This window comes from Epinephelus fuscoguttatus, linkage group LG1 (assembly GCF_011397635.1).
Source record: "Epinephelus fuscoguttatus linkage group LG1, E.fuscoguttatus.final_Chr_v1".
Lineage (NCBI taxonomy): Eukaryota > Metazoa > Chordata > Actinopteri > Perciformes > Serranidae > Epinephelus > Epinephelus fuscoguttatus.
In genome coordinates this window covers 15858640-15882019 of record NC_064752.1, presented here as the reverse complement: position 1 = coordinate 15882019, position 23380 = coordinate 15858640, and the positions used below count along the sequence as shown (strand labels likewise).

General features: G+C 41.2%; 1 protein-coding gene across 5 annotated transcripts in view; it reads left to right on the top strand.

Moving 5' to 3' along the window:
- slc12a5a (solute carrier family 12 member 5a) overlaps positions 1-23380 on the top strand; it is a 225481-nt gene that overhangs the window by 168284 nt on the left and 33817 nt on the right. For all 5 annotated transcript variants that reach the window (XM_049591425.1, XM_049591443.1, XM_049591434.1 and 2 more), the window contains one exon: positions 11688-11834. In XM_049591425.1, the coding sequence (XP_049447382.1) occupies positions 11688-11834 (147 nt within the window). The remainder of the gene's footprint in view (positions 1-11687; positions 11835-23380) is intronic.

Sequence of the window (23380 nt, the reverse complement as noted above, 5' to 3'; positions counted from 1 at the left end):
AATACAGTACATACCACACAATATACAGCATAAAATGTACAGATTTTAGGATGGGTCGCCAGTGTTCATATGAGTGTTTTTATGGCAAAGGTTTGGTAAAGTTTAGGCTACTAAAACTAATTGGTTGAGGTTAGGGAACCATGATAAATTTTATGAATATTGATTTTCCACCACACAGGTTATGTTTATAGCTCACACAGGAAGTAACACACTCTTAGGCCCACACTACTACGGTTTCATTTTTGAGCATATAACTATTGCTATGTTTACAACTGGCGTCCACACTACAAACAGCCATGTTCACTTCCTGATTGGGTCTTATCAGTCACAATGTGACTACGCTACTATGCTAATATATTGTCATATTTGCTTTGCAATCACTCCCAGTCTATGTTTTCGACTGCCTTGACCACCTTATACTCATGTGTTTGTTGCAGTAACAGTTCCACCTTGTCGCTTGTCCAAGCGAAGAAATCTCTGGTCTTACTTTTTGTCACCTCTGCAGTATTTTCTGTAACTAAGCAACCAACTGCAGAGTTGATAATGTGCTTCGTGCCACTGATATGTGCATGCCCATTGTATGTGAATGGGTATGTGATATGCGATTGCAGGTGTGTTAGCATGGACAGAGATTATTTCTGTAAGGGTGCTAAAACACTCATGTGTACAGAGATCATTTTCAGTTTAAAACATCACTTCACCATCACATAATGACATAATAGTGTAGATGTGGCTTTAGTTGCTAAACCATGACCATACCAAAACCATATTTTATTTGGCATCACTACGATCTTACCATGAACTTAACTACACCGTGGTTACCATACACATGTATTATAGAAAGCAAGAGCTTTAAAAATGTTGGCCAAGGTAATTGTTTAGATCCAACAATTTAACCTCAGTGAGCTATTTGAAATTACAAAGCCATATTTTTTGAATGTATTTTTGGTGAAATCATGTCGCCATAGATGTGGTGTAACCTCTTAATGCATAAATATAGATGAGGCAAAGATACAATCAGCGATTCTAATCCAATACACCTTTTTCAAATCTCCTCACAGTTGGCTAGTTGTCCATTCTGAGTGCATGCTCCTGGCTCTGTAAATGGGAAACAAAGTGGCTCCAACTGAGCAACACAACACTATTTCAGCCAATAAGCAACAGGGGGCATTCACGGTTGTGCAGGACGGGGAAAGGCCGTGGATGTATACAGAAAAAGTCAGTTGGAGGGAGAGGGACGGCAAACTAGAGCCTCTGGGGAGAGGAGTATTTGTATAGGTATTGAGTTCAAATAACAATCATTCAACAGAATCACAGACTTCACCTTTGACCCTAACCACACCGTTGGCATATGTTATTTGCCATAACCACAGTCTTTCTCTTACCTTAACTATACTGTAGCCCCCATGTGGGGATAGTTGGGAAGCAATAATTAAAAAAAAACATGTTGAACATATTCTGGGGTTTAGCAAAATCGTCTATTATCTACACTGTGTTTGCCAGTTGCAACAAGCCTGTCATGTCACAGCCACATACTCTGTCGACCCCCTCGTCCACCACTCCTTCTTAAGTGGTCCTGCGAAATTACAGCAACACAAATTACATTTGTCACTTAGAGAGGACAATAATTACTCTCACAGCCACGAGAGGTCACATGTCAGGAAAGCTTTAACATGGATCTTGAGCAAACAATCAGTGCTGTTGTTTTACTGATGGAGTGTCAGACTGAGGAAGCAAACAGAGATTTTTTAATGCAATAATATGATGTTTGGTTATTGCTTCAGTGGGTTTGAGAGCTCAGTGTGAATAAAGTGCTCCTGATGGATGTAGAGGCTGCAGAGAGGCAGAGCGAGAGAGGTCCAGCCTGGTGAGAGGCTAGTGGTAAGTGGTAGGGCAGCAGGAGGCAGCGAATCTGAAGTAGGTGCCACGGCAGATGTATTGAAAGGTCCTGTTGTGCGTCTAACACACCTGAGCCATCCATTCAGTGGGTTCACTTCACTTCCCAGGGGGTCGGTGGGCAGCTGTTCCTTCCTAGTTCGGGGGTGCCACGCTGGCCTACCTGTGGCTCTGCAGCAGTCACTGCTGCCTTCGCTCGCGGTGGCCCGCTCTCCGGGGAAATCATCACTCTGCTGGCTCCCAGCCCATTAAACAGACACTCATTCTGCTTTCGCGTGTGTGTGTTTGTGTGTCTGTCAGTGCAGACGCCGGTTGGGACTGCAATCCCCCTCCACAAATGAACAAATGAAACGCCAATTGAGTGAAAATAGAAAAGCGGCACTTTCAATAAACGTCCAGCGTTTTCTCCTCAACAGGGTCATTGATTCAATGCATACGCAAGTATTTCATCTGTTTCAGGCTATTTCTCCATATAAAGTCATTACAATCATCCATTAGTTCACCAGATCTTTTTTGTGTTTTGGTGGCTGTTTACCAAAACAACAGAGAGGTGTTTTTATCATGCTCAGGTTCTCAGACTCAGTGTAAGCCCTCTCACTATCTATTATCTGCGTCTGTACATCTTATGTAACACCCAGGATTTCTAGCAGACACACTCTGTTTTTCAAAGCCCGCCTATTGTTGAACGAGGATTATAATTTATCACTCAGCTGCCGCAGACACTCATGCAGCGGGCCAATACACAAGGTCTGCTTGATTGTGGTTCTCCATTGTGCGGGGGAGCAGGCGGGGAAAATGACATTTAGCAGTCTGGAGAGGGTTGTTGCCTACTTTGGTTATGTTACTCTCCTGTGGAGTGTTGTGGGGCATAAACACCTTTTTGTTGTAACACTGAATAGTATTTACACACCTTTTAGAGCAGATTAGTATAATCTGTAATCATTATTTTCAGTTGCTCCATGCTTTTCAACCTGCTTTCATCCAAGTCTGCAGATATGTATGAAAACCATTAGAGGGACAAGAATATCTCACTTCGTTTTTTATAGTACTGTTAAAGCTTTTCTGACAAACTATTCTGCCAAGATGTTATCTCGTTTTGGATCCCGCAGTCTAACCTCAATGTGCTGTGTGAATTTACAAAGCCATCCTTTTTTCTTATCTATTTTTGATAAAAATCAACGGTCTAGGAAGTTGGTATCGTGGCTGCAACTATCTCTCAGACAACTCTTTCTCTGTTTTGATCCATCTGAAGTGAACACTGCAAAGGGATTTTTTTCCTAATAAAAGAGGCTGTGAAATATGTGTTCACCTTTTTGACTTCAAATGCCACAAAACAAAGTCATTGTCGTTTTGAGAATCCTTTCAAATTAGAATCACCCACCTTGAAAGGACTCACGGAGCCTTCATCCTCTGCAGGGTGTTGTGTCTGCTGCTGTATGTAGATGCTCACAGGTTTTTCTCTAATAACGTACTTGTTATTACAAACTGACCTCAGACCACTTTCTGCAGCAGCAGCAGTTTTGGGTCTAACAGCAAAGTGCTGATGGCAGGGTTACCTTTCTGCCTGCAACACCTGACTGCTAATGCACATTACACACCAAGTCCCTGAAGAACCTGTCAATGGAAACTCAGGCTTTTTAATTACAGCTTTGCTGCTGGGTGGGAGAGTCAAGAAGAAAAAGAAGAATTTGGAGGTGAAAAGTACAGACGAATTCCCGATACAGATTCTGATGCCTTGACTTGCATGTTGACTGATACCCAGTACTAGTCCAACACCACCACTGTCGTGAAACCTCATCAAGTAAGGCTAGCAAGCCTGTAACTTAGTGCCACTCCCTACATGTTGCATTCATCACAAAATGTGCCTGGACTTCCCTGGGTGAGTGCAACCTCTCCTATCTGGAGGGATATGTGGTTGACTCACTGCCAGGCCACCACTCTTGCTCCTTGTGACCAGCTCTCTTGAACTGGAGGACTCCACTCACACCCCTCGGATGCTGTTCCATCAGACCAGTTGGCCAGCTTGCCGTTCTTTGTGGTTGCTCAGAGTGAATGTGTATTTACATGGATAATTCGTGGTAGCGTGTCAAACACTTCTCTTTTGTCTTGCCTCCGGCTTCTCCCTCATGGCGTGCCCGCTTAGCTCAAAGGCCCTTTTTAGTTCTCCCCTCAGGTGCGCCAAATAGCGGCTAATGAGTCATTACCACCAACTCCCAAGTGAAACGTCAGTGCTGATCCTGCCTCCTGCCACCTGCTTAAACCGCACTCACAAGACATTCATTACACTACCAGTAATGCTATCATGATAACCATGTTAAAAGTGTAAAATATTGCTAAATTGCTGATATTTTGCTAATGGTGTCTACAAACAATATTCACCAGTGTCTGCACAACGCAACTTGCTGTGTAGGCTCCTGTTTTAGAACGACAAAGAAGAACTGATTTTCCAGGAAAACTGCCGTTTTATTCAGGTGTGAAACTACCTCAAAGTCCATCCATCCAGCTACTTTCATCCGCTTATCCGGGGCTGGGTGGCGGGGGCAGCAGGCCAAGCAAAGCACCCCAAGCGGCTCTACTCCGAGCGAGCTCCCTCCGGATGTCTGAGCTCCTCACCCTATCTCTAAGGCTGAGCCCAGCCACCCCACGGAGGAAACTCATTTCAGCTGCTTGTATCCGCAACCTCATTCTTCCAGTCACTACCCAGAGCTCTTGACTATAGATGTGGGTTGGGACGTAGATGGACCAGTAAATCGAAAGCTTCGCCTTCCGGCTCAGCTCCCTCTTCACCACGACGGACTGGCGCAGCGCCTACATCACTGCAGAAGCCACACCAAACCGCTGATCATCTCACGCTCCATTCTACCCTCACTCATGAACAAGACACCAAAATACTTTAAAGTTAAAGTAAATTAATAGATTATGTGGTATAGGATTGATGCATAGACTTGCAAACTCTCCGATACCCAATCCCGCATTTTAGGCAGTATGGGAGGCGTTTCCAATACAGGTATCAGTATCTGAGCAACTCTGGTGAAAAGATGTAACAGTTTGAAAATTATCCATGGACTTTTTCCTTAATAGTTTTTTATTCTTTTAAGTAATCCTTGTGGGCTCACAGTTAAAACAGAGCTGCTCTGACTGCTTTAATTTTAGTTCATGAATTTTACATATTTGATTTTCAAACCGACCTTAATTGATGGAGGAAATACAGCCTGACATCAATACTAGACTGTTCTGTATCTGATCAGCAGCCCAGCATGGGTGCATAATGGAAATATTGCTTACAGGATACAAATGTCGTTTTTAAGGTAGACGCCTATTCAAGGTTTCAGTATTCATAGGAAAAAAAAAAAAACTTTATTAAGACCCTTGACAAGCCGATGATGAAAAATCCTCTCCGCCACACACTGAAGGGCACAGTCACAGTGAGTCACAATCTGATTTGCATTAGCTTAGACAACAGACAAACTGTGCGAATCATTATCATATAGTGGGGGAGGTGACAGAGATGGACGAGGTTTGCTCTCCACGGCTCCCCGCAGCAACCTGTGGAGGCCACAATGTGGATCTTTGATTAAAGCACAATGAGGCTGAAGGTTGAGAGATTCCCCGCTGTGAGGATTAAGTTGTAGAAGGGGCAAGGCTGTAGGTTACATTTCAGCTCTGCAGAGGAGAAACCAACACGTGTGACAAAAGCAAGAAAGATGAAGCTGAAAAGAATTTTAAGACATATAAAACTGACAGAATATTAGCAGCATAGATCAGTTCAGATTTTTATTTTTCCACAAAAGAAAATTGTTTTTGCAGGAAAACACACTTAGACAACTCTGCCCTACAAAGATGTAGATGGAAGGTGGATAATGTGTCTCCATTTACTCCCACTGTAGAAAAAATTAAGCCAAAATACTCCAGATACAGCTGCTGCCATCTTGCGCTGGTGACATCATTTGGAGCCAGATTTTGCACAGTAGCGATCTCCGTGGTATAGAGTTCCCCCAACACACACAACCGAACCCTTGAACGTAAATTATTGTGATAAGAACCAGGTCCAGCCCCAGACTTTTGGGGCAGATTTGGTCTGGGAGCCCTCTTCAAAGTAATGTGTCGCCACTTTACATGGCACCACAACAACTTATGCGCATTGTATAAATCAGTTTAAGCACTCATAGTGTACAAATCATCATGTGAAGACTCAAGTGGGACCCATTAGCAGCAACACTGTCTTTAAATAGACTACAGTGAATACAGTATTTGTCTTGGCTACGAGTGGTCCTTCTCAGGGCCTTTTGCTTGATCTGGTTAAAGTTTGATGCATATCAGGAGACTGGAGCTCATGTCCGATGTGAAACCAAAAGTCAGCAGTGAGTTATTTTAAGTTGGCCCATGTATTGGCACGTCACGTCATCACACCCGTGAATGACTCTTTTCCTAAATCTAACCTAACCAGTAGGGACTCGGATTCTTAAGAGATCATACAAACAGTTGTATGAGGATATATTGATACAGCACATGTCATGCTACTGTATACAGTGGTAGAAAGTAACTAAGTACATTTACCCAGTACTTTACTTGAGTATTAGTATTAGTAGCCCTTTTACTCTTTTTTTTTTTTACTCCAGTACATTTATCTGATGGATTTTGTTTCTAATTACTTTAAAGATTCAGATTATTAATACAAAATTCGTTCATTTTCTGTAACCGCTTATCCTGTATCCTACACTGCTGACACTGGGCGAGAGGCAGGGTACACCCCGGACAGGTCACCAGACTATCACAGGGCTGACACATAGAGACAGACAACCATTCACACTCACATTCACACCTATGACCAATTTAGAGTCACCAATTAACCTGCATGTCTTTGGACTGTGGGAGGAAGCCGGAGTACCCAGAGAAAAGACCCCACGCCGACACAGGGAGAGCATGCAGGCTCCACACAGGGGTGTCCCACCACCCTGGGTTTGAACCAGGAACCCTCTTGCTGTGAGGCAGCAGAAATGAAAATGTAAAATATATTCAACAATAAAATCCAATATATTGTCATAGATTAAGCTACGCGGCAGTATAAGTGTAAAAATAATTACAGTTGGCCCAACCTTTACCAGCTCTAACATTAGAGTGATATAAATAATAATTTAACAGTGATTGAAAACCAATAATATAATACATTTTATTCTGCAATGGAACATTCTGCATCATGAGTACTTCTACTTTTGGTACTTACTAGGTACTTATGCTCGGTATATCTTAATGTTAATACTCTGAACTTTTTTACTCAGGTAAAATCTTTACTTGTAACACAGTATTTCTCCACCGTGGTATTGATACTTTACTTGAACTGACTGACTGGCCGTACGTCACATTGTGTTAATGTAATGTCACATATTGATATGATACAATATGTGATGCCGTATATGTGCACATAACACACATGATATGATATATGATATGACATGATCTGATATGACGTATGATGTGATCTGACACATGATACGACACACGATGTGATAGGATTTGACACGTTTATAAGAAATTTGCGCCTCCTCACAACCAGATCAGGGTTTCCAGTGTGATAAACTCGCTAATTACAGTTCCGAGTGTGAGCGCTTGCTCTGTTGTTTATCTGAAGGAAATTAGAAGATAATTATATTTGTGGGACCTGTTTGGACTTGCTCTCTCTCTCTCTCTCCCTCTGCTTCTCTCTCTCGCTCTCCTCCCTGCAAACAGTGCATTATTAATGCTGGAAAGCAAGCCTCTCCAAACAAATCACATACTGTAGCATCAGACACAATATTATTCATTTGATGTCAGCCACTTGTCAGGATGATTTGATTAAAAGTCTGCTTTATGAATTCAGCATCTGCCGTCTCTTCCCAGCGCAGGGCTTTTATTTTTAAATCCTCCATCTTGTGTAGTGTCCTTCCTGTTACAGCATATTTAATAACCACTTTTGAAGAAATGTATTAGTGGCAGTCACTGTCAACCGAGGACATCATTAATTTCATGATGCATTTTGGAGCTGAAGACAAAAGATAAAAAATTACAGCCCAACCTGCACTGGAGTTTGAGGTCGAAATTGACAGAGATTTGAGACTTTAAAGGTGTTACTGTAACTGTAAACATGCTCGCCAGTGAAAGTGAAAGCCATCTCAAGATTCACCCTCGTTTTGGAATGAGCTTTGTCCACTTGGCGTTTCACCTTGCTATATTTGCGTTTTTCAGCGCCACTTCTGTGATTTTCACTACCTTTTTATAATGTCCTGACCTCATCTCACTGCTGTGGAGGTACACGCCCATAAACATCCAGAACATGGAAAAATAATAAGAGAATCAGAAAATACAGGCAGAGGACAGAGTCTCTGCAGATAAATACATGACTGCACACTTGTAGTGGGTCATAAGTGATGAATGCGAGGGATTAATTTTGCACAACTATTACTAATGACCATTAGTCTTCTCATATGAACACAATAAAAACAAAACACTCCTTAAATTTGATTATTAAAGAATTTTAATCACAAGCAGGACTAAAATAACTCACTGTAACTGTCTCCAGATGTTTTTGTGTGTTTTCCTGTGTTGCAGTTTCAACTGACAAAATACATCTGCAATATGCTAATATGAGCCAGTATATCAACCCAGCCAATTTATCAGTGCAGCGCTAATTGAGTTTGTGGAGTTATGTTTACATTGAGTGTTTCTCACTACATAGTGTTGTGTGTATATTTGAGGTCTAACAAACATGTTGAATAAATTTCCCTTCCTCATTAAACATAAAATTGTCAGCAGAGAGTCGTGTACATGCCATTCAAACACTCAAACCAAACGGCGGACACTAAATATGGTGCATTATGTAGTAAATAGGGAGTGATTTCGGACACGGCCATCACTCCATAACATTAGTTAACATCAAAGATTTCTAAGAAAACACTGTCAACTAAAATGTCTCCTATAAAACTGAGACCGCTTTTTTCTTTTATCACAGTGGTCATTTATATCTTCACTTATTTGGCTGAGTTGGAAAAACGCTTACATTGTGCAGGTTTAAAATGTAAAACAGATTAAAAAGAAAAGCAGCTATTATTTTTCATCTACATCTGGAGTTGCTGCTTTTGGATGTTTTGTATTAATAACATCATGTGTTGCTGGTTGGTGAAAGGTTAGTTGATGAACAGATAGAGCCACGCAGTTCTATATTGAATCCAATTATCTGAAATTTGTGTCATTAGTCAGAATTTTATTGTATTAGTTTCAAGAAATAATTCAACCTATATGATTTAGTAGTTTAACAATATATACAGTATGATGCCATTCTACAAAAAAATGGTATTTGGTAGACAGGACTGAACTTATCTGACAAACAACTCTAGTAAATAAAACAGATTCAGGAAGCATTTAAGTGTCAACTAGGGCTGCAATGATTAGTCGACTTATCGATGACTAATCGACTATTAAAATAATCTGTTACTATTTTAGTAGTTGACTAATCGGTTTGAGTCTTTTTCCATTTTAAAGTACTATAAAAGTACCCCACAATACTTTTATTGCAGCTTCTTACGTTCAAATATTGGCAGCTTTACACACTCTCCCATGACGGTGAACTAAAACCCTGAGTATGAAACAAGGTATTAGATGACATAATTTGGGGGTTTGTCAGAGACAGACTGACGTTTTTCAACATTTTAACACATTTTTCGATAAAATGATTAGTCAAATAATCGAAGAAATAATCAACAGATTAGTCGACAATGAAAATAATCATAAGTTGTAGCCCTAGTGTGAACCCAATAGCCAGACTGAATGTTGCTGTTAAACGTTTCGTCAAACAATGAATATTTAACATTATAATGTAGTGGATATGTTGAAACTTTATGTTTCTGTATGTTTCAACAACACTCTGTTTGACGTGTGGTGATGTTTAGGCACAATAACGACTTGGTCTTGGGCAGGAAAACATCGGGCTTTGGCTTTAAAATGGTTTTGGTGGCTCAATCAAAGCTGGCAATGCTGCAGATATCTCACTAAAGGACACCAGACTTTGTTGGTCTGCCATGGTCTGCACTTCATAAACATGTAATCAGAACTTCAGAAATGCTGATATGATGCGAAGATACTTACACGTATCCATGGTTTGCAGGAACATACAGTGGCAACATTTTCTTGTGGTTGCAAGTGTGTAGTCTGATACAGGTTGTAATCCCTATTTTTGAGATGAATTATTATCCCAGCTTCATTTTCCTTCCAATCTGAGGAATATGCACCTTCTTGTGACAAATCCTCGTGTGTAATAACATCTTTACTGACACCAACCACAGCTAATCAGCCCTCCATTCATCCTGTTTGTCTGCATTTAAGCATAGCAACGACGCAGCAGGGAGGTTTTGTCCATGTGTTATCCGCCATGTAATGATGTGACAGTTAAGGTCTGCGCTCTCACTTGGTAAAATGGGTCATGGCTGGATATCGGCATAATTACCCTTCATTGGCCAAGCTGTCCTTGAGCAGGAAATGAATATTTCTCTATTATGTACAGGGTCAGCTGATGTGTCCTTCAGATTTAATGCATGCCATCACGTTGGTGCACACACACACACACACAAACACACACAGGACACATTCATATACAAACAAATATAGCTGCACACAAACACACACACACACTTAAAAACCTTCAGGAAAAGAAATCCCCTATTAATCAACCTGACGTGCAACAACATACATCTTCAGTCTCCGTGTGTCAGTAATTGCCTTCAATGAAATGGCCTTGAAACTGATTCTGGTGCTGTGTAAGGACGCACAGCGCCGCTCTCTCTTTGTCCACTGATCCACACCAGGGACAACACTGCAGCAAAAACCAACCAGAACAAATCCACTGCCAAAAAAGGAGCCTGTAAAGAAATAAAATAATAATCCATCCATCCATTGAACAGAATGGTCCCCTGGCTGCCTCCTGATCTCAAAGTGTTCTTTGCTTCCTGGACTCAAAGTAATTACTGTTGCGGAAATCAACAAAGGATTTACAGTAAGCAATGTGGGAAATCCTTAAATTAAAAAACGACAACTAAATGGTGCATTTTGGTGAATGACGCAGATGGAAGAGCCAAGTCCTTTAACTTTTAAATACTTAAATAACTAGTAAATACAACAGCTTAAATGCATTTTAAGCTGCAACAAGGACGAGTAAAGAAAAGAATGAAAGAATCCATTAACACTGACATAATGGGAAACACATGTTTACAATAAATAAAGATAAACAAAGCCCTTAATGTCGCAACAGCAGCTATTTCCACCCAAAGAGCCGTATTAGAATTACAAATTGGGCCTTTGAAAGTAATAATCTGTGAAGTCCTACGAGTAAATGTCTGTTGTGCCTTAATGGCGGTATGACCATCTGTAGTGTGTTTTCATTGCACATGACCCTCAGAGAAGAAAAAAAAAGAGCAAACTTGCACACTGTGATTCCCAGCATGCACGGCTGGTGCGTTGACTTTTATTGATTCACACAGACGCCCAAAGTGAAGCAGGAGTCGTTCAGCAAGCGCTGCACATCTGGTGTGTCAGGCTTAAAGCAAATAAGCAAGAGATACTATGCTAAATATTCACCCTCTGTAGTCTGAGGTTCAACAATAGGATATACAGAACAAGTAAAGTCTCACTGGAGCTCAATCTCCATCAGTAAACTCAGAAAATGAACAAAAACGTGTCACACAAAACACAATACTCATGACCAAGCTGATTAAGTAACCTTGTGTATTTCTGTTACAATAACCTCTCCCCTCGTCCTCCTGCAGGCCCCCCAGCTCGGCACTCTGATGGGCGTCTACCTGCCGTGCATCCAGAACATTTTCGGAGTGATCCTCTTCCTCAGGATGACCTGGTTGGTGGGAATCGGAGGTGTCATTGGGACTTTCATCATCGTCTTCATGTGCTGTGCCACAGTGAGTGTGTTACCTACTGTTATATTTTAGCCCTTCTGTTGCTGCACACTGACGGAGCAGCACGTTGACTTGGTTTATCCTAAAATCTGAAGTTCACACGTTTTAAAATTCCTATTAAAAAGTGACCTTAAAGCGGAGAGCAGCATATTATAGCGCACATGGCAGCAGGCAGTGCACAGTTAATGAGCTGTGCAGCAGCAAAAGATACCAGATGTTCACTGTTATTACCTTCATGGAGAACAGCAGAGATGAACAGAATCTAAAACTCTGCAATAAATACCATCAGACAATGTGGATTTTTCTATCATGAGAAATTTAGTTTACCATTTACACCACTGCTATCACTTTAACACAGTATCCGTAGCAGCTTTAGGCCACTGTGGGCAATGGAGCATTTTGCATGAATGTGATGAAGTACCTTGATTTGTCAGGTATGAGTTGTCATGATTGAAACATTTTTGGTTATTCGTAGCACCACAAGCAGAGCACACTCGAGGCAGAGACGAAGCAGCAGAACATCAGGTGCACTGAAGATAAACCATTAATTCTGCTGGGTCTAAAAGTTTCCTTTCACTCACAAACAACTGCTCCTCTCATCCATTATTCTGATCTGATCAGCTCTGAATGAATCGACAGATCAATTATCCACCTCGCGAGCCACAAAGTGCTGAGAAAAAAACAGAAGTAACTGAGAACTCTGCCTGAACCAGTTCAGACCGGCGAAAACCTCCAAATCTAGAGAAGAAACGCAGAATGATAAAAGGGGACACTCAAGCATTTAAAAAAGACAGTTTCCTGTCATCCCTCCTCAGCATAGAGGCGGCTGAGCTAACGACTAGCAGCTGACGATGGTAACTTCATAAACATTTGTAAACAACGGTGACAGTGCTGACAGAGCTAACAGTGTTAACCAGGGGGAAATTGGAAAATTCTGCAGCAGTACCGTCCAGATATCAGCGGTAACCGCCATATCAGCACAGTGCAAAGCAGCTGCAGTGAGCTAGCCAGTGGGACACACACATGCACTCACACGTAGACATGGCCAAACCACAACAAAGAACAGAGAAGCTCAGATGACAACACACACAAAGACGGCGTGATTTTGTTCTCTACTTAGGACGCCATTATTTCACTGTATCTTTACATAGCAGATGGGGGTTTGCAACTATATTAATGCTCTGAGTGTCACATACGGGACCTTTATTGTGAAATACATGATGGTCAGTATCTTGGCCATAATAATAATCTCTCCTCTGTGGAGTCCAAAAACACCACAGCACAAAGCGGGTCTTCGTAATTAGTTCCTCCAGCATCTTCCTGTCTGAAGCTGAGATTTAACTGCCCTGTAGACCACCACAAGGCATCATAAATTTTCTTTCACAGTCCCTAAACGCAGCCTCTAAATAACATTAGTCTCTCAGTAGGTACAGTCAACTTTGGCCCCCCAGTAAAGTCTAGATTGGTCAGAATTTCTATTGGCCCTTGCATTCCCATTCCCACTGAAGACCCACATCTTGAAAAATTGGTCTCAATTATGTACTTAAAATCATTTTTTAAAGAAAAGGCAGTTATTTGCTAAGACAGCGGGGCACTGTAGTTTTCAGCAACTCAACAGGAGTAAATGGTGCATTTGTTCGAGGGACTATATTCAGCTGCTAGTGAGTATTTACAACAGCAGGATGGTGTATGTGGGATGGACTCGAAAATAAACTTCAGTGCCCATTTTTATGGTAATGAAAGAACATGCCAATCAGTGTAGCAGTGTGACTCAGTAATGTGTTTTTAATAGTCCTTGGAGGCAGCACTGACAATACTTGTTAGTAGGATCAATTCATTTTGGTCTTCTTGATGTGATTTGATATGAAGAGAAATAAAGAATATCACACCAGATGAGTCCTTTAAAGAGAAAAAAACAAACTCACAGACACATATTACAAGAAATCAGATCTGACACGTGAATACGTACCTAGAAATAATGGAAAAAAATAAATGCGATATAAAGGCTTTTTAGTATCATCCATCCTTAGTGAGTCACCACCACTCTCTGAGTTACAGCACGTGCAGCTTTAAGTAGAATTCATCGAAACAGCAGTCATCCTGTTTTTCTACCTTTCATTCCTCACACAGATGTATACATAATGTCCCCCATCACTGCCTGACATGTGGAGCTACATGTGAGCAGCACTTCAGCCTCTTGGCACATACAATAGCACACTCATGGTTAAGAGTTTCAGAAGTGCCTTTGGGAAATAACATACTTGCCAACATTGGGTTGTGAAAGATAGGGAGATTTTTTTCATCAGTGTATCGGCCCAAGGAACAAGGTTCCTTCGCAGAGTGTGCGTATAATTGTCATCATTTCTTGCCTTGTATTTTAAACCTGATGAAGGAAACTTGTTCTGAAAATGTTGTTTCTTTGATATTCAATAAATGATTCTGTTTACCATTGAGAACGATGAAAAAATTAGCAGTTTTATTTGTTGAAATGAGTACCAGAAGGATAAATATTAAGGCGCATACACTGCAATGCATTTAGTATGCAGTATTTATTGCCGCGCAGCTCCGTGGCTCCATTGTTTTGGCTTCTGGTCTATTTTCTGCGCAAGCTAATAGCGAATGTGTCAAGCCGGGTGACGGAATCAACAGCTGGGAGCAGAACCGCTTGTCGACCAGCGTGGAGAAATGCGCATCTGATGAGAACAGAAGTGCTCCGGCTTGCGCGAGAATTTTGGTGCACTGCGCTTGGCAGCACTTCCGCGGGCGGTGTGGCCTTGGCGTCAGGTGTCTCTCTTTCTCTATCCATCTGTCTGGGCGCTGAACTGAGCGGAAGACAGAAACCAGCGAGTGACTACTACTACTACTACTACTACTACTACCAGAGAGCATGGATACCAAAAGGCGAAGCTCAATAGAACGCCCCATAGCAACAAATAACCCCATGGTTTCATCCTACCGCCACCATATTGGACTGTCAGCAGACCGCAGCAGACCCGCTTGCATACAAAAACACACAGACAAACTTAAGTATATCGCTATTAATTATGCTTACAATGCTACTCACCTCGTGATAGCTTGGTCACAGCTGCTTTTCACGTTTTTGTAAAGCAAAATATAGACTTAAAAAAAAAACAAAACGAGGAAAAACGGCCGAGATGGCATCTCTACATATTACATCCACTTATGAGAAGATTAACTTAATTACTCCTTCAAAATCACCCCATAAGCCAATCTACCCCCCAAAAAAATCAATATTTAAACTAGACACACATTAATGGTGACATCACATAGTCAGGAATAAAGATTTATTTACAGTTTGTACAGTAAGGGGACAGTAATAATAATAATAATAATAATAATATATAGGCTATTTTAATCTGATATATTTTAATGCTAAAGCAGTAATCAGTTTTCATATAAGTGGTCCAAGAGGCCATGTGTGTGTATATAAATATATATATATATATATATATATATATATATATATATTGGTAGATTGGCTTATGGGGTGATTTTGAAGGAGTAATCAAGTTAATCTTCTATAAGTGTTATCTTCCCTCCAAAACTGGCATAATAAATTGATATTAAAACATTTAAAAAGTACACCTCAGGAGTTCTTACCTGTCAGGATCCTTCAGGAAATGGTGGAAGGCCAGGTGCGGGGTGTTCCACTGATAGTTGTTGCAGTTAATTGCACTACACTGTTTTCTTTTACTTTTTTCCTCCTCTCTCCTTGACACCTTGCATGTTGTCTGGGCGCAACAGTCCAAGCTCAGCAGTCCAAAATGGCAGTAGTGCCCCTAGTGGCGGTTGGCAGAAATTCAACAGAGCTTCGCCTCTTGGTATCCATGCTCTTTGCTACTACTACTTCTTCTTCTTCTTCTTCTTCTTCTTCTTCTTCTTCTTTTTTTCTGGCAGTATCAACGCTACTTGGCATATCACTGCCTCCAGCGAGTGACTGAGTCACGTCACCGGCTTGCCTCCTATGCGCAGGCAGGCCAGGGTTGCCAGATACTGCGACAAATATCTCCCACAATATTACTTGTTTCCTTCACTGTAAAATCAGGAGATTAGCGGGAGAAATTACTGACCTGAGCATCACGGGAGATAGGGTTAAAAATCAGGAGTCTCCCGCGTGAATCGGGAGAGTTGGCAAGTATGGAAATAATAATAATAAAAGTGGTAGTATTGACCATACTCTAAACTCAATGAAGCCCTGTTGAGGCTGCATTTCAGGGGAGTAAGTTTTAACTTGTATCTTATTTAAGCCAGTTTGATTATTACTGTCCACCGGTGGCGCATAATGTTGCTGTAACTGCAGTCGCATGGTGGTAGCTATTACACTGTACCATATAAGATGGATAAAGAGGGAAGCAGCCACTCCATCAACACTCCAGTTGTATTTAAAGACGCTGCACATTCAATCTGTGAAAAGAACAAAATGGATGATGACACAGTACGACGTTCCCTGGTTCCCATTAATGTCAGCGGCACAGAGCTGTCGTGTGTCAGAGTGACTTTGGTGTTGGTCTGACACCCAGTCGTGGCCTTGAGACTCAAATTACAAAACACACTGTCCCGCAGGATCGTCAGCGCCGCTGTCAGTGATCTGAGTGGCTGTTAACAACCTGATTGTGTTTGACTTGTTTCAAGCATTTGATTGTCAGGGAACATATAAAGCGCCTCCTCACCGAACATCCTATCTGTTCAGGAGAAAAGGAGGGGGATGCATTTTACATTTTCAGAAATTCAATTTGAATTTAGCTTCTCAATGCATAGTGCAACAAAACTTGTATTTTGGTATTGTGCAAGGTGGTTTAATTCATGCTGCGTGGTCTATCAGCTGTCAGAGTTGTGTGTCATTCGGTTTGCAGTGTGCGTTGTGGCAGCACTGTATGTTGGCATGTCTGTGTGTTTGTGCAGCCTAGATTCTCCTCCAGCACAGAGTGTATTTATAGAACAACCCCCTCAAATCCCAACCATAGCAAAGTTGCCTGCACAGACACACAGGCAATATGCTTCCCAATCATGTTTCTCTGTGACAGTGGAGAGAGCTTTGAAACGGCATACAGAGGGGAAAGCAGTGTTTTTATATTGATTGTTGTACTCATCTGAAAGCTGATAAACATGCAATTGTTAGGGAAAATATATTCTCAAATATAGATATGCAAACTGTAAAATGGCTGGTAATTAAACCAACGACGCAGCGAGCCAATCTAGAGCAGTAACTGATTTTGAATGTACTTAGCGCATCATATTTTAATTGTGTTTCATTGGTGATGAATGAGTTTGTGTCATGAGATATTTATCCCACTTTAATTGTTTCTCATACAGTGTTTATATAATTGTAAATTTATTTTCTAAAACAGGGCAAGATATTGTGTGGAAGCCTCTGGGAAAAAATGGCGCTCAGTTTTATCCTAAAAATAGCATCAAAAATTGTGTGGTGTAAAAAAAAAAAAAAAAAAAAAAAAGCTTCCAAGATCAAAGCTGGTTCAGTTTGACAGGAAGTCATGCAAACACACACACACACACACACACACACACACACACACACACGCACGGATACTATACTAAATGTGTCATGGTTGTACACACACTAACATTTCTTTACATGTCATATACTGGGGAGAATTTAACTTCTGCTCCCCTCTCCTTTTTTCTCACCGTTTCTATCTTTCTTACACACACACACACACACACACACACACACACACACACACACACACACACACTCGTTTCTTATCAGTCACACCGAGCTCATTGCAGAGCCCCGGGGCGATAAGCCTGAGCGTGAACGGTGTGTGAGAAACCCCCACCTCTCTCCTCCTGAGCTCCTTACATAACACATAACCACCGAGCCCTCCAGGGGATGCCAGCAACACACCGCAGGAGTGTGTGTGTATGTGTGTGCGTGTAAGAACATGTATGCAGAGATCCCCACCTTCGGTGAAATCCACAGGACCTGAAGTGGGGAGGAATCACGCGCATGCTGTAAAGCTCGATAATATACAGCGCGGCCCCATGTTTTATTCACATGAGTGCATGATGGGATATCACTGACAGAGCACTTTTCATTAGATGCTCAATCACAGCGGGATGTATCTGCAACTGTCCAACACCGTTATTTTTCCGTCACGCAACGTTTTGACAGAGCATTAACGAGCCTGCGCACGTTCAGGGAGTCATTATTGAGTGAGGAATGTGCCTCCGTGTGGAACAGCTCTGACACATTACATACCATTAACTGTGGGATTACACACACAACCATTTTAGAAGTCGGCATATGATGGTAGACGGCGCTCTCTGAGCAGATATATTCAAACATGCACTGCTGCTCGTGTGTATTTTTAGCCCAGATAATGAATGCAGGCTTGTCACCAAGATAAAATGAGGTTTAATATTCTAGATGGAAAGTCATCTGTTGTTTGGCCTTCCTCATTACTTCCAGGTCTTGAATCCAAATGCTGCGAGGGGAAGGGTGGCCTGCCCTCTGTCGTGACTCATTTAAATGCTAAGGACGCTTTTCTCCCTTCATCCCTTTCATTTTTTTGCTCTCATCTCATCTCAATTTCTCCAACGCTTTTTTTTTTTTTTTCATTTTACTGTCTCATTATTTCCCCTCTCTCTCTTTTGCTTCCTCTCCTCTCTTTTCACCTACCATCCAGTTTTTGTCCTGCTTTGCCACCTCTCCTCCTCCTCCCCTCTCACACAGCTGCATCTCATCCTCTTGTGCTTGGGCTCCATCCCCTCCGATGTCAGTCTGAAAGTAAAAATTACCTCCATCTCCTTCACCTGACACTTTTGCCTTCTGCAGCGCACCATCCACGGGGACTTCAAGTGATAAACAGCACACTGAAAATAGACTTCTACTGTACCATTGTATGTGAATTGATGAAGTTGTACTTGACAAAACTATTCCGCATTTGTGTAATGAAGCGTGCTAATGAAGCACGCTCTCAGGGCAGCACAGAAACTCCGTTCCTGTCAAAACCAATTTCCTCACAAGTCCGAGGTCGATTAAAAGCCAAACCAGAGTTTGACTGTAGCTTTGGGAGGAAACAGACCTAAAGTGTCCTTTGCAGTCAGCGTCACGGGTACATCTGCAGACTTTTTCTTGAAAACGAAAATTAGCTTCTTTGCCAAATGCATTCTGTGGGCTCAGACATAATCATGGCGGATTTGCAATTATTCAAGTTTCGCTAGCATTCACACTGCCCTAGAAGGAAACCGTCCCTTTTGTTTGATATGTAAGCTGTCTGCTGTTGAACCTCATATGAACAAGACAGATGGCGAGGCGGCATAATGTGACGTTTTCTGCTGGCACCCTTGGAGGCCAGAGAGCGTGTGTGAGAGTTTGGAGGTGCAGGCGCTGACTCCAGGCTTCACAGAGAAGGATAATGTTAGCAAACCAGAGTACAGCGTTTACGCTAACAGAGACACTCTCAAGCCATAGCAGTTTTAGGTTACCTGCACTGCCTGAAAGTGGGACAATTAAACAGGCCACAGGCTCTGGGTCAGTGGGAAAAAAGATGCTGCACATGCTGCCCGCTACAGCAGAAGACTGCCACCTCCAGTGCCAGTCCTCCAGTCAGGTGCAGATTCAGACATGAAGTCATCAGATAAAGTATTTGCTGAACAATGTTGATCTTAAAGGAATACTTAAGGCACAAAATGACCATTTGTACTGTATATCAGTTACTCACACCGTGTTACCTTTAATTTGTAAAGAGAACTTTCTTGCATGCCTCCACTGTGAGTGAGGAATCCAAAAACAGCAAACATTCTTCATTAATTGGAGGGATTTTTTTTTTTGGTAAAGTATCATTTAATTTTTAGATATTTAATCTACACATCAACCTAATTTACAAGTGCAGCAAACAGAGGTCAGTGAGATCAGTGCAAACTTTGCAGGACGGTCAGAGTGATGCTCTGCGTTAGTGACAGCGGCTGATTGATGACACTTGTTAATGTCTCTGTCTGCAGTGGCGCCCAGAGGTGCTGTGCGGCACAAAAGTAGGACAGTGCTAAAACTAAACGCTAAGTGACCAAATAGAATTTCACAAAAATAAAAATAAATCGTATCTCCTGGCTGCATGTCAAGACAGTGACAGACCAGAGGGGAATGAACCAGACGATGGAGGTGAAATAACCATTCTTACCAGAGACAAAATGCTCGACTGGGTTTGGAAAGGTCATGCTTGCTGCCATATCCTGTCTGGAGCTTGTCACGGTCCAGACAAAAAATGTGCTGGTGGATACTGGAAAGAAAAAGGATAATAAAATCCATCCATATCTATCTAAAGAAAGGGATAGCCCTCCTTAGTAACTGTTGCTATGCCTGTCAAGTTTTCCTCTCACACACATATACAATAATAACAGTGGCAGATTTACAACTCAGAGTTCTTTATAATTTTTACACAATGGGTCCTTGATTTCACACAGAAGTAAACAAAAGCAGGCCTCTAATTTCTTGCCGACTACCAAAGATAATAACGTGTCACTAGCAAACTTAATCACCTGTAGCTTTATAGCTATCTAATTATCGTCAGCTCCTTTAATGCTGCTTTAAAACTCTGTGTCCACTTGATTCATTTTGAAATGAGAAGTCTATAAGGAGGATTTAAATGTGCACTTTATGGCTCTGGAAATTATATTGTGCTAAAAGGCTGCGGCTAAAGTGTGTCCCAGGCAAAGAATTAGCATCTTTACCAGCTGAAGCTCAGTGTAGAAGACACCGACATGTAGCAAAATTGTTTTGTACTGCGGTCCACAGTCAAGTATCATCTGTAGTGTACATGAGCCCCTGTTTGACTGTACCAGTACATCTAAATCATTTAATTCCATTGGTGGCTGTCCTGTACAGTTGTGTGGTGCCTCGGTGACTCAGTATGCGTCACACTACCTCTGCGTGGCTGCTGCCCGCATCAGATAAAACACTTAAACAATTACTGTCTTATCTGCTGTGGTGGGAGAAGAGCTTGTGGCCTCATTATGACCAGATTAGAGAGGAGAACAGTCCCACTCATTCTTCACTCCTGATCGTCAGTCCACAGGGCCCTCAGGTGACACTAACCACATTACAGTCTTCTCAGAGATGGGCGCAATGATAGTGCAACATAACCGGCTGGGACTCACCAGACTTTTGTTACATTGCCAGCCTCAGTCTTGCTGGTCCAAGATACAGAAATTAAAATAGCTTTAATAATGTAGAAAATGTTGTGATTTCATTTTAAGGACTGCAGAGCAAGAACATCACAACGACCACAGGATACAGTATCATGGATGTTTGTCAGGATACTTTGTGTACTGTATGTGAAATAAAGACAAGAAATGATTCACTGTGATTTATAAAGGTAGTTGTTGTGATATTATTACATTTATGGGTGTAGCACTGAGGAAATCAAACATAAAAACTATTAAAACATTGATTCATCATAAAGCCAAAGCAATACCGGATTAATGACGGTTAAAAGTAATATTGGTATTTGAGAATTTAAATAATGTGATAACAATTATTGGCCAGTATGTGGTTTTAAAATCAAACTTTTTGGATGTAAAAGAATTGTAAAAACTAAATTTGTCAAAGAAGAACTTAAAGCAACATTCACAGTAAAACAAAAATGCGTTAGCGTTGAGCTTAAAAAAAAAAAAAAAAGGGACTCAAATGTATGACATTGTAGTCTATGAAACTTTATGTAATGTGCTGGAATTAAAGTCCCACTCACACCCAAAATTGCGTTTTGCTTATTGCAATTGCACTTGCATGTTTGAGCTTCACTGTGCAGAGTGATGTACTGTACAGTGTGTGCTGAGTTTGACCCTAAAAACTATTTTCAGGCTCCTGTGCTGACATACTTTAAGACATGCACTTACAAGCATGATTTATTACATCACAGTTACTCCTGAAGTCGATCATTGGGCCAAAATGCATCTCACACATAGACTGTATAATAAAGATGGATGGCATGACAGTTTCCCTAAGGTGAAGTCAAAAAAATCTCAGTCGCCCCCTAGTGGCTGGCTGAAGTATAGGTGACCCTGCCCCCTGCATGTTAGGGGATGGGGCATGGTCCAAACCAAAGGTCAAAGAACAGGTCAAATAAATTTGTCCCAAAGATGGCTTCTGTCCTTTTAGATAGTTCTTATTACGCTGATGTTTGCTCACGTGTTTGTTTTTTCCGATAAGAGCTATGTGCGCCAATCAGTGAACTCTGGATCTAAGGCGCCGCTTGTCGTTGATCAGAGGCAGAAAGTCAATACCGCAAAGATAGCTACTGCGCAGACTCTGGCTCCAAATGACGTCACCAGCACAAGATGGCTGCTGTCATATCAGGGATATTTTGGCTTCATTTATGTACAGTGGGAGGAAGTGGAGACATGTTGTCCATTTTTATGTACAGTGATTGATCTTCAGAAGAAGTGACTTAAACCTATCACAAAATATGAGAATGGACATTCAGTGAAGTAGGAGTCATCTTGTGTCAAGCAGTTAAACTTTAAAATTGAAAATATTTGCATATTCTGCGCCTCTGGATTATTAACGAGGGAGAAGTAGATGTGATTTTATTTTTTTTAACAATGCAATTCAACATTTTTATGGAAAATACACATCAAACATAAATTCTTACTCCATGTTTTGAAATATGTCTGGAGCAGATCTTTAACCATAATCAACATTAAAATAGAGTAGTCTGTGGTGTAAACATGATTTTATTGATTGATGATTATAAGTAGTATTACCTCAAACTTATATTTGGCATTTATGTGCTGCAGTTGCTTGTAACTTATGCCATAACAATATATCTGTGATGAGCTAAAATGATTGGATGAATGCGTCAGGCTCTGATTCATACGCTGTAAGATCAAAAGTAGTTTGGTCCTTTTTTTCTGTCGTCATAACGTGACATCTTTTACCTTGAATTTTTCATGGCCAAACTTTCAGTAGATATCATGAAATTTTAATCAGCCAGTTTGTCTTCTGCACCACTGTGTTGATGCTGCTGCAAAAAAAGAATTGTACCCACGTCACACTGAATGCATACATCAATATTTTTGTGAACATGTGAACACTTTCATGAACTGGGTCGAAGCTGAATGAATAATAGTCGTGTAAAAAATACTGTGGACTGTAAAAAGTTGTATTTGAAAGCACTGAAACAATGATCTAAAGGATAAATGCAATAGTAAATAATGGCACAATAAAAAATGTAAAAACAAGATAATTAGAGCAGTGAAAAGTGAAAAAGAACAACAGAGTGAGTAGGAGCTGTTTCAGGAGATGGCACTGATTTTTACCAGCCTGCTCTCACATCTCCTCCTCATGCCTCTCTCTCTGTCTCCATCGCTCCCTTTCATGTGCAGACAATGTAAAAAGACACTCAGAAATTCAACAATAGCGTTTGAAAGAATGATGAAATCTTAATGCTGTCTTTGTACTGTCACACACACTATCTCTCTCTCTATTTCTCACTTTGTCATTTTGTATTTTTCCTGGCCCGTTCTTCCACTCGCTGCCTGCGTCTCTCTCCCTCTCTCCCTCTCTCTGC